The 26,801-nt window shown below is 42.8% G+C and overlaps 2 protein-coding genes across 13 annotated transcripts in view; one reads left to right on the forward strand and one right to left on the reverse strand.

Moving 5' to 3' along the window:
- Window positions 1-18: 18 nt before the first annotated feature.
- On the reverse strand, window positions 19-16,037 carry bmal1a (basic helix-loop-helix ARNT like 1a). Of its 4 annotated transcripts, none has more exons than XM_030365487.1 (20): window positions 15,897-16,037; window positions 13,078-13,163; window positions 11,970-12,033; window positions 11,542-11,689; window positions 11,318-11,338; window positions 10,994-11,026; window positions 10,078-10,107; window positions 9,346-9,503; window positions 9,050-9,129; window positions 8,830-8,922; window positions 8,459-8,576; window positions 8,030-8,179; window positions 5,880-6,126; window positions 5,288-5,394; window positions 5,022-5,172; window positions 4,578-4,657; window positions 4,118-4,226; window positions 3,403-3,496; window positions 3,208-3,298; window positions 19-2,337 (listed from the first exon to the last, which is right to left on the reverse strand). In XM_030365487.1, the coding sequence occupies exons 3-20, from the start codon at window positions 12,013-12,015 to the stop codon at window positions 2,180-2,182; spliced, it is 1,914 nt and encodes a 637-aa protein (XP_030221347.1). In that variant the 5' UTR covers window positions 12,016-12,033; window positions 13,078-13,163; window positions 15,897-16,037; the 3' UTR covers window positions 19-2,179. The 4 variants fall into 4 exon arrangements, with proteins under 4 accessions (XP_030221347.1, XP_030221350.1, XP_030221348.1 ...); XM_030365490.1 differs by having other exon boundaries at window positions 11,542-11,727; XM_030365488.1 differs by having other exon boundaries at window positions 13,078-13,232.
- Window positions 16,038-17,947: 1,910 nt separating this feature from the next.
- Window positions 17,948-26,801, forward strand: part of ppfibp2b (PPFIA binding protein 2b) — a 51,718-nt gene continuing 42,864 nt past the window's right edge. For 6 of the 9 annotated variants that reach the window (XM_030365336.1, XM_030365339.1, XM_030365341.1 and 3 more), the window contains exon 1: window positions 17,949-18,128. The gene's annotated coding sequence lies outside the window, so the exon portion shown is untranslated. Of the gene's footprint in view, window positions 18,129-26,801 lie in introns of all 9 variants that reach the window. The other 3 variants (XM_030365343.1, XM_030365347.1, XM_030365337.1) reach the window with 2 other exon arrangements.

A 26,801-nucleotide genomic window follows, 5' to 3' on the forward strand; every position in this document is an offset into this window, starting at 1 on the left:
CACAGTACACTAACTGGCTCAACGACAGAAACCTATTTTTATTTGAAAAATATTTGACAGCAGATACATTACACATCATACTTATATATATATATATATATTTGCATAAAGTATACTCTCAACAAATTTAAAGATCTGATACATTACTGTGGGGTGGGAAAGAGGCAGTATATTAACAAGGGTACATCTTGTTGGTTGTGTGTAGTGTGAAAGCATTGCGAGAGAACTGTTCAGAGACAAGGAGATACAGCATCACCAGCAAGTGTGTGAGGACGCCGGCAACAATCACCTTTTGAACATTATACATACCCCGTTCAAACTCATTCAGTCAATACTTCTCTAACCTGGTTAAGAAGCAATTGTTGAAACACATTTTTGATTCAAGAATAAAAACACTTAAGTCTGTTCAGTTACATCGTTGCAAGGTGAAAAAGATGGTAATGATTTTTGTCCAACAAAAAAAACTGTTTTTTGACCGGTACTTGTAGCATTGTATACCATTTATAAGAGGTAGAAAAACTGTACAATATTACAACAATATCGATTGAAATCAAATTGAGTGAAAACATTTAAATCATTTTATTCAATAACTCACTGGTTAAATTCACGTCATCTTGAAGTTAATGTTTGAGTGACCTTTGAGGAAATTTGACATGGCAAATTTGTCCTTTTCTACCACCATGGATACCGATCTGATGAGACAGAAGTGAAAAAGGCATGCGGGTTTCATTTGACCCTAAATGGAGCTTCGGCCTCAGTCCTGTTCTATATGGGATGGATTCTAAGTGACTACCTTTGATAGTCATGCAGGGGGATTAGAACATAGAACATCGCTGAGTAGGAACATAGAGATTCGGATTTAACTCTAGATATTCTGAGCATATGGTTATATTGGCAAATACAAATCTACAATTTGAAAAGGGAACACAGAAATTAAGAAATATTTTCAGATGCTCATAAATGTCCCTTCTGATTATGATTCTCGTGGGATTATAATTTACCAACAAATAAGATCACTAAAAGAGGTATCATGTTCAGGTTACATTTTTTAACATTTTGACTAGTAATCTTAACTTCCAAATAAACACATTTTCAACCTGGCCAAAGCATACAAGCTGTTAGAAATTGCCTTTCATTTAAAAAAAACAACGTAATCAGTTAGGAAGAACAATCTGTTCAAGGATGATCTCTTCATCCTTGTTCCCTTCCCACGAGAACAACTGTTAGGGATACTCAGTTTAGTAATACTTCTGCTGAATGAAGGTCTGTGTTCCAAAGGAGTGGCCCTTTTTTGACCCTGCTTATTATGACGCATGTTGCTTAGTTTGTCTGACCAAAATAGTCCAAATCCTTTTCTTAAATGCACAGATACCCTGTTGTCAAGGGATGGCGTTGTTTAATACAAGCACAGTAAAAACCTTGACAGTAATGATGCAGGTTTTTGCCAGGTATGAAAATACAGCACTTTGGCAATTTACACAATGCCACTCATAAATCTGATATTGTATTTCCAATCGATCAGTATCCAACTTTCCTGTGTCACTTATTGACTCATTATAAGGGCTTCGCAAGAACAAAGAAGGTCATCTGGAAATAGTATTACTGACTAGCTTAGGATAGCATCAAGATAAAGAATACAACAGGTAGCATTAGGTAGGTAGTAGTTAATATGGCATCGGACTCCAAACAAACCTTGACAGTTTCATTGATAAAAACAAAACGGCAGCAGAGGGCTCTTGTTCCCGAGCCCTTGGGTCCTAGAGATCCGTCCTCAGTGCGGAGGCTCCTGTGGGGGGGGGGGGGGTATGTGTGCTGCCCCTCTGACAGTCTGAAGAGGGGCCTTGCTCTTCGCCACAGCACTCTTCAGTCATATCCCGCTAACCTTCATAGGAGGAGGCCGTTCTGGACATCTGGTGCAGTCGATACGGTTTTCTTTCTTTTCGTGAAGCTACGTGTTCAAGAAACACTCCCTTTTTGCGCCGTCTATGGAGGGGCTGTTGTCCTGCATGTGACGGTACACACCAGATGAGAGCAGGGGGGGCGGCACGTGGCGATGCCCCCGTTAGACCCACCCTCTGGACACACGTACGTAGGGGTGGGGAGGGGGGAGGGGCAGCAGGTAGCACAGGTAGAACCCCTGCCCCACCCCTACACACAAACACATAAACACAGGTGGGTCTCACAAAGGCCAGGGCAGGTCGCTAAAGTCTACTGGTCCACCCAGGCCGGCATCGGCCTCCAGAAGGGACATGATGACCGCCATGGCCGCCTCATCGTTGCTGGGGCTACTGGAGCCCGGCTCGTCCATGATGTCGATGCTCAGGTGGGAGTTGTCGCCTGAGGAGACCACAACAAACACACACACACACACACACACACACACACACACACCAAACCATTATAACAGGGGCTCCCTTGTTTTAATGTAGTTTACAGTGGCAATGATGTCGGTCATTACATGATTCAGCTCGGGACTCAATTGTTTGGACGCTAGCGCCTCTCGGTGTATCATACAGTGTGTCCACTGCACATTGGGGGAGACGCGCTTGATTAGCGCTTGCAGCCCTCCTAGTTTCCCTGCCATTGCCTGAGCCCCAGCTGTGCAGATCCCCACACAGTGCTCCTGTTTCAGATCAGCATCTATCAAGAAATAGTCAATGATTTTGAACAACTTGTCTGCAGTTGCTCTGGTAGTTACACGTTTGCAGAAAAGCAATTAGTGAGTCTCCAAAGGGGGTCTTAACTTGTTCGGCCTCATACTGTCAGAAGCCAATATTTGGAGACACACAACCCACTGCGGTCTCTCTTCATTATCCACCGTTGTACTGGTGAAACCGAGGGTGAGATATGCCTCATCATATTTTCTTGTCTTTCTTTTCAGTAGTCGAGTCATTTGGTGTGGATTCACCTTCTGCTTTACGTTCACCTGGCAGTACTTTCACAAACCTTTCCATGATTTGCTAGCTAGCCGTGAAGAAGAAAAATGTGCGCCTATAATTTATATTTAGCCTCGCGTGCCGCACGCCATGTCCCACCTCGCGCAGCTCCCCCCCCTCTGTCATAACTCTGGGCCCCCCCTAGGGGGCGCGCCCCCCCAGTTTGAAAACCAGAGCATTACACAATGCTGTGAAATGACATCTCTGTGTGTCTATGTGTCTGTGTCTGTCTCTAGGCCTGTCTCTGCGGGCGTGTGCGTTTCCCACTTACTCATGATGGACTGGTTAGAGTAGGGGTACCCTATGGAGTCGGGTCCGGGGAGGATCCCGGTTGACGGCAGGTCCGGAGTCCCGTTCTGGATCTACAGTGACAGTGGCGTCGGATTAGCTTTGAAACACGGCAACAATCACAGTGCAGGTGCCTCGATGCAGAACAGCAATCATAACCAAGTTCACTTCAACTTACTTTCTTGCCTCCCGGGGAGCCGGTGTCTGGAGGCGGGGTGCTGGTGATGTTCAGAGGGCTGGAGCCCGAGCTGGAAGGAGAGGAGCCTCTGATCCTAACGACGTGAATAAGCAAAGAGGTTCAAAATAGCCCCGATGTTGTTCCACACATAAAGCAACGCATACAATATAAAAAAGGCAGCGCTAAAACATTTATGCTGTAAAAGTGCTGAAATTGTGTTGACAAAAATAACCCGTCCTCGTTGCAACATTTCTGTACTTGCTTCTCTAAGCGAGCGTTGTGGCACTTAAACCTCGGGCCGGGCGGGTCCGAGGTGGGGCGATTGACGGCGTGTACCGCCGCCACCCACTGAGTGGCGACGAAGAGCATCACTCTCTCCCCAATCAGCGAGATTGGGGGACACCTGGCCAGAGGCAGAGGAGCCATTTTAAAAGGAGCAGGAGGACTGACATTGGGAGGGCGGAAGCGAGGAAGAAGGAAGCGCTCTGGTCCGCGAGCGACTAGAGGCCCAAGGAGGCCCTAGAGACCGCAATTACATTTTATGATTTAAGTTGTATGCAATAAATGCCGAATGCGGCTTAACCCCTTGCTCAAGGTGTGATACATATGTGGAACTCGGCCCATTGAGGCAGCGGGGTGCCACGGCGTACAAAACAGAAAACCTGGACAGGAATCATGAGTGGAGATCACTTTGTGTTGCTTTGTCGTGTCTCACCGCTGGATCTCCATCACCTCTTCTGCGATCATGCGTCCTATCTTCCCGGCCCCGGCCCTCGTGCCCCCTGGGATTCCAGGAACTGTCTGCAGCACCCTCCGGCCCCCGCCTACGTCCACAGAACCAACCAGGAGGACATTGTTCATTGTTACAGCAGCATGCTTGGAGAGAGAGTCCATTCATTACAATGTAATAATGATCCAAACTCTTAAGACAACACTTCAAGGCCAGGGAAACATGTGCCATACATGTGCATCTTTGAACGCAACAGCTAAAATCGAGATCATAAAATGTTCATATGTTTACAAGTTACCGTCTCAGTTAAACTACAGTTAATCCAACTAAATGATTTATTTTTTTGGTCGACTTGCAGGTTTTCCCGAAGTAACAGTGGCTGTGCTTGTGGACCTGAAGCGAGCAGCAGGTAAAAGCACCGTGGTGGTGGTGGCTGGAGCCTTACCCTCAGAGGTGAGCGCACTGTCCATGCTCTGTGGAGAGGCGGCTGACTGAGGGTAGTCTGATCCCTCCACCATAGGACAGCTGAACACAGAGGGAGAGCCGTCAACACCAAGGTTCACCTTAGGCAGGTAAGTAATCATCATACTAGCATTGACCCCAGACGGTTAACTCGTGAAGTTGGACTTGGCATCAATGAATAAGGATAATTACACTCAAACGCTTAACTGGAGTGTTTTATTGTTGTTAATCATCATATTAGCAGAGCAACGCTGACAGCTCATCTTGGATCACACGCCGTCCGAGAGAATCAAGGTCCAAATCAACCCTTTTTAATAAGCACAACTTTGAATAAATATGATCACACACACACACACACACACACACACACACACACACACACACACACACACACACACACACACACACACACACAGGGACTACTCACGAGACCACGGTGTTGGTGGAGACGATGTACTCCACCTCCTTGGTCCAGGGGTTCATGAAGCTGAACCAGCGGCTCCGCAGTGTGATGAACGAGCCGTCCTTGATCTTGAACTTGTAACAGTTTGTGTTGATCTTTTCCCTCATCTGGAGGACTGCGCACACACACCCCCACTTTGTTCATAGCTACACTTAAACGTAAACGTTTGGTTGCTCATATACAGATGTGCATTCATACACCTCATGGGGATCCATGAGGTGGACCGCTACCTTGTCTGTGGCACTCGGCGAGGTGGCCGATGTCGTCCTGGTGGAAGTACTCGTAGAAGGAGGTCCCCAGCAGCTCTTGGGGGAGGTAGGCCAGGATGGCCGTCGCCCTGGAGACGAGACGGGGAGGCAGATGGAGGAGAGGGAGTGTGATAGAGAGAGACGGACGAGGAGACAGAAGAGATGGGGAGAGCGGAAAGAGACGGAGACGGTGTTAACGGATCTCAAATTCTAGATCTCAATTCAAATAATTAGGCCTAATATGTTTGAAATAATAGAACCCTTTAACAGAGGCGTTATATCATTGTTCATAATGCTATTATGTTACCCTGGTACATAATAGTCATAATTAAATTGTCAGGGGCTTTTCCAGGCATACCTAGGCAACCTAAGCGGTCGCCTAGGGCGCCACCAGCAGGGCGAGAGGGGGCACTAATACAGCACATGTTGCCAAGAGTGCCAGAAAGGCCAGAGACGCCACTGATTGTTAATCCTACGATGGCGCCTCTGTGCCGGGTCTATTGTGAAAGAAAGCCGTTACAGACAACCCATTTAAAAAGGAACACAGACTGAGCCACCGAGAGCCGGATCTCACCTCTGGTCGACGAAGACGAACTTCCCGTCGATGGCGTGGCGTGAGACGTACTCGGTGGGCTTGACCCGGATGTCGGCGGTGGGGGGCTGAGGCACGATGTGGGGGTGCAGCCGGCCGATGGCCACCAGGCAGCTCAGGTTGCAGCCCTCGTTGTCGGGCTCGTTGTCCTCGTCCAGGCCCATCTTGGTGGGCGGCCAGCTCTTCAGGTAGCCCGTACTGTGGATGGTGCAGAAGCTCTTGCGGTCCACTGCGGAGAGAGATGGAGCAGTCGACATTTAGTCGTTCATATGCACACAAACACACACACATAGAATTATTGAGGGAAAGAGGCTGAACTTGGATTGGATTCAAAATAGCATGTTGGTGAGATGTAAAACCAAGGAGGACAGAAGGGGCTAGAATCCATCAACAACGTGTGTATACTATATATACCACATATACCATATGAAATGGATTGCTGCTGGCACCTGAAGTGGGACAACAGAACAAGAGATGTGGGTCCGGGCCAAACTTATACTGGCACTAAGATGGTGAGATTCTTGTGGTGAATTGTTAAGTTAACCTTTACATTTCACAAAGCGCAAAGTAAAATAAAAATGGCACATTAAAAGAGAGGGGAAAGTTTAGCTTCATCAAATATTCAACAGCCGTGACAGTTTTTGTGAGTTGTGCAACAGCTTCCAAATGCCTTTGAAATTCCTTAACCAATTGGTGGTTTAAAATAAAAATAAAAGCAAGCTGTTGAGTAAAAGTGGCATGCCAAATGTGCAAGCAGCAGTCATGTGCTTAGCCTTTAGAGAGCCCAGCAATAGACGTCATCTCAATGTGGCCCCTCTGAGGCCCTGGGACACGTCACAGTACAGCTGATGAGCCCAGAGGCTTAACTAACTAAAAGGACAACTGGCAATATGCGGAGGGGTTGAGTAGCTCAAAGTATTTCAAATACAAGAGGGATTGTTGACGTTATTAGGGAAAGTTCAGGACGTAGAGATGGCCTTTTAAGTTCTGGAAATCCACAGGGAGACTGTGTTAGATTTAAAAGCGAGTGTAAGTGAGGCTACTTCCTTGGTGCTTGTATAAGGCTCTCTCCTGTGGTTACTGGACTGTACATCCCGAGGACGCTCCACTGAACATAGTGGAACACAGAGGTTTAAATAGAACCTTTCTTAAAATACTAAACCAGAGGTGAAAGGCTTTCAGCGGATGACAACGTATAGACAAAAGGCAAACACAAAGGCTACGACTTCACTATGTAGAAGTGTCTTACAAGGAAAACGGTATGTGGAAAAAGGGTGTGTCACGGCAACATTTTTCAAGAAAGTATTTAAAATACAGCAATGCTGAGACTGAAAGCAGTCCCAGAGGTATTCACGCACCGCCTATCCCAGCGCCCCCATTTTACAAGCCAATCGCGGTTGTAGTAGGTTGTACGCACGCACGCACCGCAAAGTGGTTTCTCTTAAGAGCAATTACTGTACTGGACACTGGGGCGTCGTGGAATGACCTATCAACACAACACATTTTCCAAACTGTGGGCAAATTGTCCTCTACATCCTTGGCAAGTTTCAGTTCCTGCCTCCTTTATACGCAGACTTGCGATGGAAAAAAGGAGCATTAGAGCTAGATCTGCATTTATTCAAATCGACACGGTGACCTCATTCTTTTTAGCTTTCGTCGTGCAATGAATATTACTTTTTCTGCCCTCCGAATTCAAATTATAGTGTTGGGTAAAGCGTGTCCATAGATCATGTGTATGCAATTTTGTGCACGAAATGTCTATGAAATTTTCACTGTGCAGCAAAATATATCCTGACGGACATTATGGGTCCCAATGGAATGGCAATGGCAATCTTCAGCATGTTCACCATTGGGGCAGCTGTGACGGATGTTTAACTAAGATCAGAAGTTATATTTCCCTCTATGGGAAATTCAGTACCAAACTTCTCCAATAACTAAGTTAGAGGGATACCTAAGGGTCTGAGAACCTTGAACAAATAAAAGTAATAATTACAACAATAAAAATAGGTATATCCACAGATACTCTGTGAATACCTAATTAACCAATATGCAACACTATCACTGAAAGGATGCCCACAGATAGCCATGATGTGTGTATGAGTGAGAGAGAGAGGAGAGACTATGGTCAGTACCTTTCTTTTTTGAGCAGGTGGAAGGGAAGTCCTTCTCCTCTACTTTGACCGAGGGCCTGTTGCACTTCATCCTACAGAAGAAGGAGCGTCGGGCCCCAGAGCAGAGCCTGGACGGGCTGGGGGCGATGTCCGTCTTCACCGGCAGACCCGCTGCAACGCACCACCACGAAAAGGCCATTAGATTGACGCATGAATGCAGTGGCTCTTCTCCAGGTCGCTCCTTTGGGACCATTGGGCTTTAACTCTGGTTTGAACTGTTAACGTTAAACCAAGGTGGGTTGCTGATCCTTTGTTGCGTATCCAAGTTCAGCACCGATGTACACGCATCTGCTTGTGAGGTTTTTGTTTTGTCGTATAGTTACACGCGCGCGCGCACACGCGCACACACACACACACACAGAGGCCCGAGTGTCAGACGCTGCCATTTACTTTTAGCGTCGATGAGCCTCTCGCGTGGGGCTGTGTCCGAGGAGGACAGCTGCTCCTTGACTTTGGCGATGTCCTTGGGGTGAAGGTAATCGAACAGACTCTGGCCTATCAGATCGTTCTGCAGTGGACCACACATGGGGAGGAGGAGTTAATACAAGAGAGGGATGGGTTCTCCTTATGTAGACTGTTTGACTTGCTGTTGGGTTACTAAAAGTTAACGTGTCCTGTCAAATTTGAGAGCGCAAGTTAACTTTTAGTTCACTTTTTAGTTGGTTCACCTTTTCTCATAAATCTGCCGTTTAGATTATTTTGTTAGTTAACTTTTAGTCAACTTGATATAACAACATCACATCAAAAGTTTGGACTCTTACCTGGCTGTAGTTCAGAATCTTGTAGACAGACTCGGAGACAAACAGAATCTTGCCACGGTCACATCCGACCACAAACAGAAACCCATCAGCAGCCTATATGTACACATAGAAAAAATAATAATAATCAACAACCAAACGTTTGATTATCCTCATGATGACTTGTGTTCAGCCCCCTGCCCCCTCACCTCTGATAATAGTAAGAATCCCTGGTTGCACTCACCCTTAGGATCAAATGCTTCAGTTCGTCGTCTGTCAGAAACGAGGGCTTGTAGTTGGCTTCTGTGTAAGGGTTGGCTGCACCTAGGAGGACAAAGGCATGTGTCACTCGAGCCTTTCTCCCTGCGCGGCAGTACCTGCCGCCATGTTAAGATCTCGGATCATCCTCTTGGAAAGAGAGTGATACGTCTTCTATTTATTTAACACTGCTAAGCCTAAGATACCTTCTCTGCTCTAGCCCATACGTATCTAGGCTATAGGTAATTGTATTCCCCTTGACTCTGAACCTCTCCCCCTTACCCCGTAAGGTCTTCATGTGCTGCACGGCCATGCGCAGGACCGTCAGCTTGTCCAGTTTCCTGGACATGGCGTTGCAGGTGGGCACCAATGACGCCAGCTCGTCGATGAAGCTGTTCATCTTGTCCCGCCTCCGTTTCTCAATCTGACTGTGGGCCTCCCTATGGGACAAGGCGTGGGAGAATGGAGCCATGGTAAGTTTATTTATGGTCTCTGGTGGCCTAAGAGCTCTAGCGGGATCATAACACACAAACGGAGCAGGTATGTTTTTTTGCCTCCTGAACTGTGGGGTCCTTTATGGACTATAAGTTGTTGTCTTTAACTCAGTCGTCCAGCCAATAGGAAGCCAGTGTAGGAATCTGAGCACTGGTATAGATTTCAGAGACATCTGCATAGTTGGGTTAGGAGATATCATTGTTTTTATAATTTGGACCAAGGGGGGCATTTAATAGGAGCTGAGGGGGAGTGTTAAGTGTTTTGTCCCTCCATGACTTCTGTGAAACTCCAACCATTCGGCTCTCCAAGAGAATTATTACAGTAATTACAGCTTATCTTACTGTTAGCCATCAGCTATACTCTGATCTATTCCCTTCTGACGATATCATTTATATTTTATGAAATTGAAAGATGCAAAGTAATACAACTAATTGTCACGTCCGAACGTATGAATACATAAGAAAAGGTGATTGCAGTGCTGTCACACAAAGACACATGCACAAACATGCCACAAATTACCTGGCATTCTTTATCCGGCCGTGTGGGTCACTGGAGAAATGCAGAGAGAAGGATTAAAGGAGGGGGGTTACCGCCAGATTCTTACCCAGGTAGTAAGTAACACAAGACTATTACACAAGCCGTCTAGCACTGCGGCAGTATTAGGTAAAGAAAGGTCAAGGGAGGGGCAGATGTTGGGCCAGGCGAACAAGAAGAAACTAGGTCAGAAAGAAGGTACAAAATCGCTCTCTCCTGGAACTGTGCTTGCTGAATGAACAATGCTTGTGCAACAGGGTACAGCTTGAGGCTAAATTTAGCTGTAACACCAGTGATGCAATGGAAATTTAATTGATGGTGCAAATGTTATGCCTTAATGCCCCCGATGACACACTCAATGACATAAATAAGGCAAAGTAGAACCATAGGAAGGTTTCTGATAATGCCTTTATCATAAAAGAACAATACAAATCGGATCATTCCTTTTTTTGACTACCATGTTCCAGGTTTATTTAGAAATAACACTTCACCATCAACCAGAACATAGAACCAAGTGATCCTACCAGAGTAGTCATGGGTTTAGAACTAGGAAAATATTACCCTTTTGAATGGTAATGGGATTGAATCTGTGAGACCTTTTAAAGGACGACCTCTGACATCATCCGGATGATGAATCAGATGTATTAACCCCTTATGAGCCTGAATGTTGGCGGGGATCCATCATGGGTGAGCTGCAGCTCAACCATGTATTATGAAAGCGGATCAGGCAATTAGGCCTCTTAGGGACTCGCAATTATGAAATTGGAAAAAGTCCATAGAGCAAAATCTAGCCCAAGTCTGTTAAATCCAATTTGATGTGATTATGGCATTTGCTGCTGGGTTATTGGCTTTGTTTAGACTAACATTTGTATTTTGTTTATACCACAAACAGGACTCTTACCTTCCCATTTTATCCTTGTCCGGGTCCATGTCACTAAGGATATACAACAAGTAATACAATTAGTAAGAATAAGTTTCAATATAAAATCTGATCATCACTGTATTTATTTATTTATTATTATTGTTATTTTTTTCACAATGTTTTGTTTTTAAACGATTTATGATGACTTTATGCTCTGTAAGGTGACCTTGGGTGCCTTGAAAGGCGCCTCTAAATTAAATGTATTATTATTATTATTATTATTATTATTATTATTATAAATAAATGCATTTTTTCTCCATTACTGAAATAATGTTCGACCAGTATAATCATATTACAACTTACTCAAAAGAAAAGCCATCGATCCTGCAAGAGAACATCGAACAATTAACAACACATACAAACGGTTATTAGTTTATTACAGGTTGTACACTAGAAGAAAGCTTAGTTTTATTAAAAACTCTTTACAGATTATAAGCAATTGAGCAGTACAGCTCTGCCCTTGTCCTAGTATTCCAATCCAAAAATGAGCATGTGTGTGTGTGTGTTTTGATCTGGTGTGTCCGTACTGGTAGTCAGTGGTGCTCCCCTTCCTTTTGCGGGTGTAGTCCAGGCCGGGTGTGCTGGTGGTGTTGGAGATGAGGTCGGTCGAGCCGGAAGACATGAAGTCGGTCATGGTAGACGAGATGTCCATCCTTTGGTCAGCCATCAGATCATCTGCAGCCAAGAAGCAAACACCTCTGCTAGGAGAACAGCTTTTGAAGGAGAAAACAATGAAATGGACCATTTCTTAACTGCCAATATAGAGAAGGCCAATCAAATAAATATTGTATGATTCTGATAGGCGAAATAAGTGATATATTTAACATTAAAAAATTAATTAAAATATAGAGGATAGAGACCCCCATTTGGGTAAATCCTCTGACTGGGGCGACCAAAGCTCAAGAGGTGTAACAACAGCTGCTCTTTGAATGAAACAAAAATATGTCACACTCACCACAGATGTTCATCACTGCATCTGTACTAAAATCATCTCCTTCCATCCACTCTGAAGACCTTGACTGTGGAGGCAAAACAAATAAACCGGATATAGTCAAAGTCAAAGTGTGTTTATTGTTGCATGTACCAAATTGCTTCAGCACAGCAAAATTCTTACGACTTGGCAAGCATCATTCATCTACGCAGTAGACATCATACATATAACAAAAATAACATAAAACTCTATAAGACTATGACACTATGACAATAAAACATATAAAATGAAAGTGAAGTGAATTGTATGAGTGGGGGAGCAGGGAGTAGGTGGAGGTGGCAACTGTTCAGAGGTTCAGTGTTTCTGATTCAGAAGCCTATAAGAAGTTAAAACTAGGTTTGCTTCATTGAATTAGACATTAAGCACTATGGAGCAACGGAAGACACAACACAAAGGTGGACGCACACCCTAGGAGCACAACATCACCATGGGAACACCTCACTGATCGGTATGAGAACGTTGGACGTAACAGGAATTCATTAATTACCTTTCTAACCCGCTCTTATGTGTACGGGTACTCCATATCAGTTTTAAAGTAGAAATAGACCATGTCCTTGGTGATGGTGGTCACAGACACATAAAAATCATTCATACTCCCGTCGCTGATTGTGACCCACTTTTAGGCAGCCAAATTGCTTATTTCCGATGCCTTTAATAAAAAGGCAGCCCTGGACTCCCTTTGATGGTTGGCTTGGCGTCGCCGGTTACAAGCATTTCCATCAGTGAATATATCACAAACACTCGAGTCAAATGTTACAAACAATACTTGATAAGATTATATTTAATACTTGAGACTTGTGAGCACAGTGAAACAGATCAGTGTTCGATCCTTCACTTTATATACACATTGTCCCTTCTCACCACCTATGCCATTAATAAATAGTTGATGACTTCCTTATTCAGCACTTGGCAAAATTAAGTGCTAACCTGGAGAAGCGTCTAAGTTGTTTATCGTTTCACTTCTTGGAATTCCATAGTGCAAGACAACACCAACGGCTAGATCGATTTCTAAGTACTGCCTGAGCTGGCTAAGCCTCATTGCACATCCATAGAATAAAAAACAAACAAGTACCTTGTTAGAGAGCAAAATCTAGCCTCTCGGTCTGGTGTGAAAATGCCTTGATCAATCTGGTCTGTTCCAGCCTGGACTGGTCTGGACTGAAAATGGAAAAATTCCAATTAACTTTTTTCATCGGTTTCTCTTAGTCCCTTGCATATCTGGTCTACCTGTGGATAGGAAGAGAGCGCCTTAAATAAGGCCTATCGAATCCGGCAAATTCTTTAACAATTATTTTGTACAAATGTACACACCCAGCAATTGATTAGAGTTCGGAGTACATGAGATATAAAGACAGGAGAAAAAATTATTACAAAATACACCATTGACTAACGGGATAGAGAAGATCTCTATGCTTTTGTTGAATAGGTGTGTCATGAGAAGGATTGTGATGACCAGGAGAATTTGGCTTCAATATCCTTTTCATTCAACTCTGTCTTTCATACAGTCTACCATTCAATGTATATGGTGCCTGGCAGCATAAGTGGCTCTGCGTATACATGTGTATGTTTTCAGAGGCAGTGGTTTATATGACTAAATCCGGATTGGTTTATAGTACAACGTTTCCTTCAGGAAAGCAAGGATCAAAATGTAAGCAATTTAAGAGATACAACAAATACTTTTAGTTAGAATATGTTGATCATATATAAATGCATTGATTCACCACTTCATCACTGGAAATCGATGATGTTCTATAAAATACCCAGAATAGGTTAAATATTACTGGCACACATGATATCCATAGTGAAGCAGCAGATATCTTCTGTTAATCAGGGTCTATAAGTCAGAGCTTTGCCAGATAGACTACCCCAAGACTAAGATAGTTTGAGCAGCTAAAGTGAACACAATGGACAGGTTTGAGGAATCTTATCGAGTTATTAAACGTAGGATCCCAACTCTCAACTCTATCTTTTCACATATTCACTTCTCACCCGTTTTATGGCCTGGTTGGATGGATTCCAAGCCACTAATTTGTGTTTTGGTAAACATTCCTCTTTACACAAGCAGGGGCTATCATTGTGAACAATACTGATAACTGCTGAACCACTGACAAAATTGCCCTGTTTTGATCTAACATATGCATGCTGGGAATGTGTGAGCTCAGCTATTTATTTATTTTTAACACGATACCTGGTCAGGCCCGGCTTGGTTAGATGTTTTACAGGGACAAAGCTCTTGGCCAGGAGAAAAAAACCACTGTCATTACAGCTTGCTGGAAGGAAATTGTGCTGGAGTGGAAAGTGGGTCAGCTCGTCACTCTTAGTCTCAAAAGGCTGGCCTCATTTTCATCCACCAACTCAGCTTCCACTACTTTGTTAGTGAGTCAGCAAGCCATGAGGCTATATATTTCCATAACCTAAATGATAACGTGCACAAACTCAATTCAGTCATGAGGCAACTGGCCAGTGATTAGGGCTGTTTAAAATACATTAGGCTTACCCCTTGAAATGTGATTGCACCGAGACAATATTCTAAACCAACTAGTGTTATAATATATTGTGTGAGATCAAGTTCGGCCCCGAAGAAATTGATCTATCATAAACCTTGCCCAAATGATGATTCACATAATGTCAACTTTAACATTGTAACGCATTTTAATCTCTAAAATATGTTGTTTTGATATTAGCCTATAGGCGTTGAATGCCCTCATTGGGCTTTAAAATCGACTGGAGCAGCCATGGTTACCTGCTTGTATTAGTTAATTAGCAACACAAAATGATTGCACACATTCATTAAGTTGACTAGACCTTTCAAGATTCTATATTATTTCATTTTTAAAGGATAAGGATGCAGGAATAAGAGTCTTTAACGGTACGGTATTTAGAAAGCTGATCTGATAAGCTTCATTTTCCCCAAACAGGCATATCATTTAGAATTGAAAACGTTGGCCCGTCTGCTGAGGAAACAATGAAGATCAAGCAATTTAAAAATAAGTGTTTAAATTCTCACATATAAATCTGTAGTGGCCTACAAAAATTGTTGATAATGATGTGGAGCAGCCATTTTAAGGAAACAAGCAGCAAATACATTTGTTGAAAACAAATACATCGACATTGGTAATAGATGCATTAAACTAATTGCTAAACATATGCCAATGAGGTGGGGGAATAATGATAACGCATGAAAAGAGTGTACACATACACGACGTGCCGCAAGAAGCCAGAACAAGCGGATCCCTCACGCCAGGTGCGTGTGATGCTCATCGTTTAGAAAACACGTTGGAGACCCAGAGTGGTCCAGATATACGACCACTTCATACTATTACATTAGTGTCAAGAGGATATTTGTCCGCCATAGCCCATAGTGTTAACATGTGTGTTAGTAGTACTGATTTTACACTGAATATGTTAGCGATCCGTAGCTGCTGCCACAACATCCCCAGGATAGAGGCTACGCAGTGGCTTGAGTAGGAGGGGAGACACGGTGACCAGGCCTGTTTACATAGAAGTCCATAGCATGTGGTAGACATGTACACCTATGGCGCTCGCTGCTTAGATAACACAACGTATAGTTCTAGTATAGGTCACATACATTGCAAAGCAGCTATTCCTGGCTCCCGCAACATCGCTTGACATCATGTTTATGAATTCAAAACCGTAAATACATCTTCAGATTTTGCGCAGTTGGCTAACGTTAGCCCATTTGCTAGTTACAGAAGACTGTCAAGAGAAAATACTTGGCAAGCAAGGCTATGTCCCTCCTCTTGTTCTACAGAATCACACTGACATGACCACCGCACAGGGAAAATAACGAGCATATATAACCAACCAAACTATCACAGCTACAAGGGTACATAACGAAGACATCCAATGCATTTATTTAAGTATACTTACATTAGATACAAGGAGAAAGGTCTGTCCATTATAAATCGCTAGGTAAAATGTAATTGCAACGTTACAACTGTGACACAGACGCTTTTCAATCGGTGACCTAGTTTCTATTCCCCGTCATGCCTGTCGGACCACTAACCTAGTTTTTCAACCAATGGACTTATGGGAACTACTATGCGCAGGGCTCTAGCCAATTAGAAATAAGTTCAGCAAAGAAAAATATGACGGGCGTGTACGTAGGCCAATGAGAGTCAGCCGGGAAAGGAACTTAACATTTTGTTGTCTATGTAAAATAGAGTTTTTGGCAAATATGTTATCTGGTGCGTGCGCCATCGTGTGTGCTCTCTTTGAAGTAGTCGGCCCATGGTTTTATTATAAGAAGGCCTGAGATTTGCTTTGCATATCATTTTTTTCACAAGGATGTAAGAATAGGCTAATTACCACAAAACGCAGGGCATTAAGGAATAAAATCAGATTTAATTTACAATTGACTTTGTATACTTTGAATAATAATAATAATAATATTAGGCTACAAAAACGTAGAATTTTTGTAAGCATTTTCGAAAGAAAAATACGCATATGTATCTTGCATAATACAACTACAAAAAAACTCGCATAAGCATTAATTTGTCCCTACAAACAATAATCCGACAGCAATAATGAGTGTCTTACTGTATGTTGCGTGAAAAATGTTCTGCGCAAATATTAGAGATTTTTGTAATTTTTGCATAATTTATTTAAGCATGTAGTATTGAATTATGTTAGATATTAACCATTTCTTTGCATATGTTTTTCTTTTACTTATCTATTATTTTATTTTATTTTATTGTATGACAATGTTTATATGTGAAGCACTTTGAGTCTGCCTTGTGTATGAAAAGTGCTATATAAATAAAGTTGCCTTGCCTTGCCTTGCCTTGCCTATGTTGGTGTAGTTTAACAATAAAGCCAAAAATTCAAAAATGTTTTCCCCTTTATGAAACAAATAGGCCTACAGTATAGCAGAGGGTTTGTCTAAACATCTGAAAACGGACAACACAATTGAAAAAAGGGCAAACTAGGGTCTGAGAAGAGAAGCGGCCTTGAAGTGTATTTTTTTATACTAACAGACTCACATCCGCCAACAGACTATACTCTGCCACAGAGGGTCTGCGGGTTTTTAGGTCAAACCGGCAATCAACAGCCAACTCGTCATGAGGGGCTTGGGATCCTCCTGCCTTCATTAATTGAAATTCGTCGCTGAGTTGAACAACTTTGTGGTAAACTGTAGATCACAAATGCGTTCACAGTTCAAAGGAAACCATCCCAATTATTTGCCGGTATGCACAGTAATACACGTGCTTGAGCCATCATGATGGCTATACGACCGTTTTTGAAAAGCTTGCAATGGATGGATGGGGATATTTTGTTTTTCCTATAAAATAATCAAAATAGGATGCAACCTATAAATTAATTATCTCGTTCTCGTTACCTAGTTCATATGTTGTGAATTTGATTCTGCTTCTTAATATCCATACAGAATTTTACTGATAGTCCAAAAGATGGCAATGTTGAGACGTATTTATAAGCCTACCAAAAACTTTGACCTTACTTTTTTTTTTTTTCTATAAAAAATATTCCCTTTATTATTTTAGAGGTCATGATTGTTTATCAGTAGGAAATAATCAATAAACATAAACTTTAAACAACTACAAATCTTGCATGTAAAACTCTGTGGATATATAATTTACCAACAGATGGCACTGTTGAATTGTCCTTTGAAATATTAAATAATAACGTAGCCTAACAAATTTAGTGTACAAATATAGATGTTATTGCAAAATATGTATAACTTTTGTAATGTCTGACAAAGTGTAAAACGATTGAGGCCTATTTTAGGTATAAGCATAAAAGAAGAAAAAAATGCGTGACTTCTCAATGTGTTTTTCCTGAAACAAGTTAAGCAGGAAACCGTAAATAATAGTGATCTAAATTTACAATGTGCATTGAGGATTTGGTCTTTAGGGGGGAAGAAAAGTTGGTAGCCCGCCCCTACAGGCTGGTGATCATTGTGGGTATAGGACACGCGATAGAGCCGAGGGAGCGTCCGAGGGAGCGCTGGAGATACGACGCACATACATTTTTTTATTAGCCGGGTGCAGTTGTGCTAACGCTATTCAAATAAGTGTACGGTTCGGCTTTTATCCACCCACATTGGAGCATTGTTACGGATTATCTTCCCATAGGTCAGATAAGGTAAGTGACCTACCTTGACTGGGACTGTTTCTTTTTATTATTACTTTCAAATAAGCCTGGTCGTAAATGTACCTGTTTTATTACTGAATATCTAATATAGCACACCTTTTTGTTTTGTTTAAAGTTATAAGTAGAATTGAGTTGTTCTTACTGAATATAATTAACACAAAACCCTACAAACCGCGGGATAGGTTTGCATAGACTGTTCTACAGGTGTGTCACTGTCATATTCCGAATACATGAGCGTAATAAACGATATGAAGTAATTGGTCGTAACTAACGATTCAACTACTATTATTGGTTAAAAATATCAAAAAATGTTGATCGATATGTTGCAAGTAGATAAGGTCCTACTTAGATGCACTCTGAACTTACGCTGAATTCATCAATAAGCGGTCCTCAGGAAATTGCACTAGCCTTTCTATTTCTATTAAATGATGTTCTATTTGCCCATGGTTGGCCTTTCACTACATGTGTATTGTTGATAATTGATGAGTTTTTTAGAGACATGCTGTGAAAATGGATGATCATCCGTTTTAGCGGGTATGCTGGGGGTATGCTAATGATGTCAGATATGTGACTCCCGTTGGCTGAAACATCTGCTGCATCACACACGTGTGTGTGTGTGTGTGTGTGTGTGTGTGTGTGTGTGTGTGTGTGTGTGTGTGTGTGTGTGTGTGTGTGTGTGTGTGTGTGTGTGTGTGTGTGTGTGTGTGTGTGTGTGTGTGTGTGTGTGCGTGTGTGTAGGTGTGTGTGTGTGTGTGTGTGTGTGTAGGTGTGTGTGTGTGTTTGTGTGTGTGTGTGTGTGTGTGTGTGTGTGTGTGTGTGTGTGTGTGTGTGTGTGTGTGTGTGTGTGTGTGTGTTCTGCTACTTGAGGGATCCTTTCAAATGAACAAGGCCTTTGAGCTGCAGACTCCCACTACTTAACGCCACGTGCTGGTGTCTCTTTTCCATTGCAAATCTCATTATGAGGGAGAGACATTTTAGAACGATCACATGGCCCTTGACATGCATATTACTTTTGTTCATGTGCTGCCCAGAGCTCAAGTACACAAAGATCGTTTGCAGGCTAGTGACGTGCAGGAGACATGTGGTGTGAGCAGTGTTTTTCTGTTATATATATATATATATATATATAAAGGGGTAACGAGGGTGCGTATGCATGCATGCATGTCATTGTGCAGGTACTGCACAATGACGGGCATACTGTTAACCTGTGTCTCTTGTACATAGTGCTCTCGACTCGGACACATCTGAGCATAGGTCGCACATGGGCAAAAAGACACTGGATTATTTTCTTCTTCTTCTTCTTCTTCTTCTTCTTCTTCTTCTTCTTCTTCTTCTTCTTCTTCTTCTTCTTCTTCTTCTTCTTCTTCTTCTTCCTGTGGCATACGGTTGAGATGATTGCTCTGTCAACTAACCACTGTTGAGCTCATGCTTAACAATGAAACTGCTACTGCATGAATCAAGGGTAATCCCTATTTTGTGATAACCAGGGGGAAGTAGTCAGGGCAGCAGAAAGACATCAGAGAGAGGGTGTCGCAAAACGGGGGAAGGGAGGGGGGGGGGGGGGGGGGGGGGGGTGTTTGTTCCATTACATAAGGGAGAAGAGTTAGAAATAAAAACAGCAGTGGTAAGGAGAAATATGAATATGACATGACAAAATGAAAGAATGCATAGTAATCCAGTGTGTGTGTGTGTGTGTGTGTATATTTGTGTGTGCGTGTTTGGTGGGAGACTGATTTACTCAGTTTGCAGAAATAAAGGAGCATGAAGAAGGTTGTAGGGGGAGAGAAGAGAGAGAGAGAGTGCAAGATGATACAAATGAGAGAGAGAGGGAGGGAAAGAGTGAGAGGGAGAGAGATTGAGAGAGATGGATGGCTTGAGACAGAGGGAGGGAGCGCAAGTGGGAGAGAGTGGGAGATAGGGAGGGATATAGGGAGGGATATAGGGAGGGAAAGAGTAAGCATTGTTAAATACCTTTTCGGCAGAACACGGCCGTCATTGAGATGTTAACACTTTTTATATTCAGGCACACAAATTTAAAGATCTGCAGCACACAGTCAGTGTGTGAGGAAGACAGCCCATCACACAGTCAGTGTGTGAGGAACACAGCCCATCACACAGTCAGTGTGTGAGGAACACAGCCCATTGTTCACACACTTATTTGCTTTCAAGGGTCTCCCCCTGGGGCTTTGGGATCAAAACGCTTTCCTATAAACAAGACATCATTCTAGTCAAAAGGGCTCATCTATATCTCACCTAGAGCCTGCTGCACTAATACCCTCGCACCAGAATTCTTCTCATGCAACGTTCCCTGATACAGTGCCCTGTGAGGAGCATCCCTGCAGTCTATTGTGGCCCAGAAGTGTCAGAGCAATCTGCCACCGCCGACAGCAAGGGCAGGGGAGGCAAGGACCTGCTGAGGGAGAACGAGCAGTTAGTGGAAGGGGCTAACCAGAAAGGGTTGAGTACCATACAGGGGGGGACAATGCTAGCCATCATCAGCATCCCTTTGCCCTGTCCTCCCCACGTGTATGGCATCTAAGCCGGATCTAGCCAAAGTCCATCATTCATGTGAACTGGTTTCTCTTTCTGTGTGTGTGTGTGTGTGTGTGTGTGTGTGTGTGTGTGTGTGTGTGTGTGTGTGTGTGTGTGTGTGTGTGTGTGTGTGTGTGTGTGTGTGTGTGCGCGCGTGTTTGTGCATGCTATATTCGTGTATGACTCATCTGTCTGTACCTGCCTCTGGATGACATTTGCTTGTATCTGCTCTACTTGAGAAACACACACACAAATGCATGCAAGCGTGTGACACACACACACACACACACACACACACACACACACACACACACACACACACACACACACACACACACACACACACACACACACACACACACACACACACACACACACACCATGAACACACCACACACTGAGACACAGACACACACACACTGACACAAACCCACACACACACATGGTTATCTGAAATATTATCCAGTGATGCAACAGGAGACTGGGTGCTTGTCTGGATACCTTTTTGTAGGGTTGATACTTTGACTCTGTAACTCGAGACTCCCTTCCAGTTGAGCCGGTTGTCTGTGTTGTTTGTGCTGCGTATACAAACTGTTTCGCCATACACCCCGTCACTTCACAGAGACGATGACAAAGTCGCTTATCAGCCTATTAATAGCGATGTAGGTTGGGAACATCACATAACGTTGATACGTCTAGGTGGCAGAATGGGACCACTTAGAAGTGGGTCTGTTGTTCATCTCGTCACAGGGCTTCCGATTGGCGCTTTGCTCCTCAAGCTGGCAGCTAGTTGGCTGCTCCCTGTGTTAGCTCAAATTGTCAGGTCGTGTGATGTGTCTGTATGAAGTGGTGTTGACATGTCGTTCGGCTGGCCTGCTGGTGGTGGTGTTTGAGTCTGTCACTGGTTTCTGGTTTCGAGACCCAGGGCTGTTGAAGTGGGTCATAGTTTTTTTTTGTATTTACCCCCTGCCCCTCACCAATTTGGCATGACAACATTCTTGTCGTTAACTGTATGTTCTGTCCCTGAGTGCAGGATGTACAGGTAGGGGTTGCTCGGATTAATTTGCATTATGAAGTTGTATTCAGAATGACTCAATACCTTTCTGATTTATTTTGAGGCGTTTGTGTAATCAGTCATTGAAAGCGGTAAACATATTGACAAGAATAGAAGGATAATAGGAGTGACTAGGATTTGGCAAGCGGTTTATGGTGAATGCTAAGTACAGTTTACTCTCTCCTGTTGTGTTACCGAGAAGTGTTTACTTTAGCAGACATATCATGTGATGTTTGTTTGATATCTTACCTCGACGGAAATTAAAAAATACATATTATTTGTAAGCGTATGTTTTCTCTGCCCGGAAATAGAGAGCCCTCTATATCTAAAAACCAAAAGCTGTTATATTGTGTGGGGCCACCTTATGTATTAGCAAATAAACTTAGACCTTGGCTGAGGTCACAGATGGACAACAACTCCTGTTGATGGACCACAAAGACAGAGATTACGAAGAATCAAATGGAAATATTATGTTTTAGTTAATTATATGTTATTGTGTGAACTTAAGAACTAAGATGGTGAGTAAAATGAAAGACCAAATAGTTCAAAAACTATGAAGAATCGAGGGATAGGGCGGAAGACTGAACTATTTGAATAAAGCACTGATCCTTTATGTCACAATCAATCTTAGTTCCAAATTGATTGTAATTTTGGAAATTCTGGTGTTTCCTCTGAGCCTGCTTTGAGACCTTCCCACCCTGTTTCTCCACACACACACACACACACACACACACACACACACACACACACACACACACACACACACACACACACACACACACACACACACACACACACACACACACACACACACACCTACACACACACACACACACCTACACACACACACACACACACACACACACACACACACACACACACACACACACACACACACACACACACACACACACACACACACGTAGACACACTGACATTCTGGTGCACACGGATGTTTATTTACCTCAATCGACTGGGGTCCTGTGAGGCTTTAGTCTGGCCGGGTGACACTAATCCAAACAGCCTAAGCCAAATGAAGAGGAACAGCAAACTCACACAACCGTGTGTGTGTGTGTGTGTGTGTGTGTGTGTGTGTGTGTGTGTGTGTGTGTGTGTGTGTGTGTGTGTGTGTGTGTGTGTGTGTGTGTGTGTGTGTTTGTGTGTGTGTGTGTGTATATATGTGTGTGTAGGCACTTTTCTCTGCTCGTTTGCATGCATTCTGGTATTTCTTGTTCTCACAGACCTATCTGACTAGAAGTACTTCTCCAGGTTTCGGTGGGGCGGTGTTTAGTGTCAAGGACTCCTGTTTTGAAAAAGCAGGAAAAACGTAATTTGTAGATGTTTGACAAGAAGATTCACTCAATGACTAACTTTGTGAGAATCCAGAACTGACCCTAATCTGTTCCCATGTTATTGATTACAAAGCTCCCTTTGATTCACTGTGTGAACTGAACTTTAGACCTGTAGTGTTTTTGAGATGTAAATGGGGTGGATAGTATTGATGGTGGTGGTGGTGGTAATAGTTGCAGTTGCAGGATTTATAACAAAATTATTAATAGCAATAGAAGTAATGTGTCATATTCATAGTAGTGTAGGGGTTTTTGGCTTCAGTTAAGGGCAGAACTCATTGTACGGCAAAATTGATCAGCATGTATCCGGTTTGCCAACCTGATTTGAAGTGATGATAACCTGATTTGAGTCTGATCATCAGATGCCCTTTATCAATGGATCAATCAAACCAAAACGTGTGCTTACCTGCCGTACACCATATAACGACAAATGATGAGGCGACTACAAAAAATAAGCTTACAAAAGTGCTAGAAATACAGCATAATATTGTTCTCCTACTTCCTCTCCCCTCCCTATTGTAATTACTGTTATTCTGTCTGATGGTGAGTAATGTCATTGTGTGCGGTCAGGATGATGGAGTTAATGCTTGGTGTTGTCGGACAACAAGGAGCCCTTCCTAGTTGTTTCCATTAGTGAGACTTTCTGCTGCCTAGCCTGTCGCTGGTGCAATAATATCACTATATTGCCATTTGGAAATTTCAGGAATGTCAGTCACAGCTAATACAAAAGGTGTTCAAAAACAACTATGAAAGCAGAACAATTTACCTGGAATAAAATATCAACTGGATTTAATAAGATACTTCTATCATAGTGTTTTTTGTATCAGTTAGAAGATGAATATGTAGTTGGAGCGTTAGATTAGTCTTGTAGTTTTGACATAAGGAAGCATTAAGCCGTGACCTGTTTATTCCATGACTCCAACCAATTCATAAATTCAGGTTCCCATTATGTGCTAGCTGGTTAACATTGGACCCCGACAACATAGGTTATTTGGAGAGCACACGAGTAGGCCTGGGAACATTAGACCCTGGGAAAATAGGACCCTTTTTCATGTCCCTGACCCCAGCATTATGTGCCATGTAAATTTGGGGGACATAGGACCCTAGGAATACAGGTCCATGGAAATACAGGACTGTGGGCAGCTAGGAATGAACCCAGCAGACCATTTTAATAAGCTGACATTATAAGGTAAATGTGTTTGTCATAGATTATTTGTTAAAAATCATTGGCATAATTTATGTTCTGAACACCAATGTAAAGATTCTGTTGCTAAATTAGTTTTTTCTAAGACTTACATTTACATTCTTTAGGTGGGGTTTGAATATATATCTATATTTTTGAACACACTTTTTTCTAACCAATAAAAAAAAAGTTAGAGTTATAACACCTGTGGATTAAAACAAAACACACGTTTGATGTTGTTGCCTGAACATGTTCCTGATGCTTCCTTGATTATCAGCAGCGCCACAGATAGGCGTGTCTCAAATGACACAGGATCAGCTGTTTTCTCCAGTTGGACTGTTCCACGCTGAGAACATTTTCACAAAACACATAAGCAAGAATGATTTACAGCTGTGGAGATTTAAATAGGATAACACAAAAGTCTTCAAGCGGATCCTGTAAGAACACAAAGCATTGAAGAACAGAGCCAGGGGAATGTAGAAAATGGCAGCACACAGCAGAAAGTCTACAGTTTCTGACTCTACCTTTGCCTACGACGGACACTTCAGAGTATTTGCTGTAGCTGCATTCTAGCATTTAGCTATCACAGCAAGGTGGTGTTGGTGGTGGTGGTGGGTGGGTGGGGGGGGGGGGGGGCTTTTTGTATCCATGAGAGAAATGTGCTTGATGTGCAGGGTGATGGATTTAAAGGGTCTTTAGTGAGAAGCTTACCTAACTCACAACGTTTTATCAGCTAGCAAAATACTCTTGTTGGCGAAGGCAACGTAAAGCAGGAGTGTCCACCTTGCTTCGGGAGAGGCACAAGAAGTGCTTTCAATTAAATGAACAGAGCTGGCAGGAACAAGTCAAACATTGTGGAGCCGTTTGACAAACAAGTTTTTCTTGCCTGTATTTCAGTCCTTCGAAACATGCCTATCTTACCAGTTCGACCACAGTGCCATCTCAATGTTGTCTGGAAGATTGCAGTATGAAAACAAAATTAATATTCAAAATAAGTTATGCTGATGTACTGAAATATATTTGATGTACAAATAATTTTGTAATTCAAGAAGTATTAATTAAATAGATTCAAACAGTTTATTCAGGGGAATTCTTACCACCATTGTTTGAGCTTTGCATGTGAACTATTTAACCTTGTTTATCATGAGCTCTCTTTAATAATCTCACAGATAACCAAGACAAACCTATAACAAAACCCAGTTAGGGTAAAGAAAGACAGAAATGATGGCCTCAGTTAATAGTCTGGAGCAGCTGACAATGGTTCTAATGTCAGCCTTAGTGTTCAGCCTACTGTTGTTCAGCCTTATCCACGCAGAGCTATGTGTATGACACAGACTGACACACCGTGTTGGAGATAATGAAGAGATTGACCGATCCTTGACTGGGAAACTCTCGCACACACATGCTATCACACTCATAGAAATACGCATACACAGAAAACCATTCAGAACACAAACTTGCTGTAACAATCATCATTAGAAATCTTCAAAAATTTATTTTATACTAGCTTTCGTGAATTTTGTTAACTCTCGGAAAGGGTGTGTTGCACAAGCACTGTTAACTATTGCATTGAAGGTACCGCGTGTGCTGCTGTGTCATTCTACAATGCAAAATGTTGTTCGGAGACAAAGGGAGTTATCTTCAATCTTCCCCACATGTCTTTTGAGTCAGTGTACACCCTCTGGACTTTAGAAAACCACTAATCCCTAATCAGGAGGGTCTTAACATGCATGCTGAGGGACAGACTAGACACAAATATCAGGTCATCTGTTCTTTAGCTTTACATAATACTATTCAGTACTATTTAGTCATTTAGCAGGTGCTATTATCCAAAGCAACTTACACTGAGCTAAACTCGACTGTGATGTTATTCAGGAGGGAGTATACATGTTTATTGGCAAAACCCATCTCTCTATTTACTTTAAGATATCGCTCTATCGCTCTCTCTCTCTTTCTCTCTCCTTCTCCCTCCTCTTACTCTTGTCTCCACACTCTGACACACCCAAATCCATAAACACTACAGCAAGCTTTGTTAAGTTTTCCTCTGTGTGGTGGAACAGAGTCAGTTTGTCATGTAGGCTGAATAGGGCTCTCCCCTCTTCCTCCAAACATAGACCCATTCACAATTAACAATGGAGATGCCTAGGTATTTTAAGTATTGTAGAGATGCACACGTATGCCCGCATACACGCAAAACATCACGACACTCCTATGAATGCACACCAGGGTGTTACCTTTGGTTATTGTGTGTAGGCTCCTGGAAAGGGTTGAATGCATAAACGGGGAAATACTTGGGGTGTTCTTGAGAATTTTCACATTAAGACACAGTGATGCAGAGGCATGTATGCCCATTATACAGTACTATATGTACAGACACAGTGCACACGCATACAAGTCAGGGCAGTCAAGATGTGGCGGTCAAGCATGTGTGCATACACATGACACCCAGCATGCATTGCATGATGTGACACATGCAAAAAACGACCAACACAACTGCCCCGACGGCAGCTTAGTGGGAACATGCACTTCCTCTTCAGCTCTGCAGG

The sequence above is a fragment of the Gadus morhua genome, chromosome 9 (assembly GCF_902167405.1).
Source record: "Gadus morhua chromosome 9, gadMor3.0, whole genome shotgun sequence".
Lineage (NCBI taxonomy): Eukaryota > Metazoa > Chordata > Actinopteri > Gadiformes > Gadidae > Gadus > Gadus morhua.

What these genes read in the sequence shown, in the direction of transcription:
- bmal1a (XM_030365489.1), bottom strand. Translation starts at nt 12,015, where the DNA reads ATGGAAGGAGATGATTTTAGTACAGATGCAGTGATGAACATCTGTG. An exon ending in TGAAGCATTTGATCCTAAGG is followed by an intron (nt 8,923 to 9,049) that starts GTGAGTGCAACC and finishes GTGTACATATAG; the next exon opens with GCTGCTGATGGGTTTCTGTT. An exon ending in GAGGCTCATCGACGCTAAAA is followed by an intron (nt 8,180 to 8,458) that starts GTAAATGGCAGC and finishes GGTGCGTTGCAG; the next exon opens with CGGGTCTGCCGGTGAAGACG.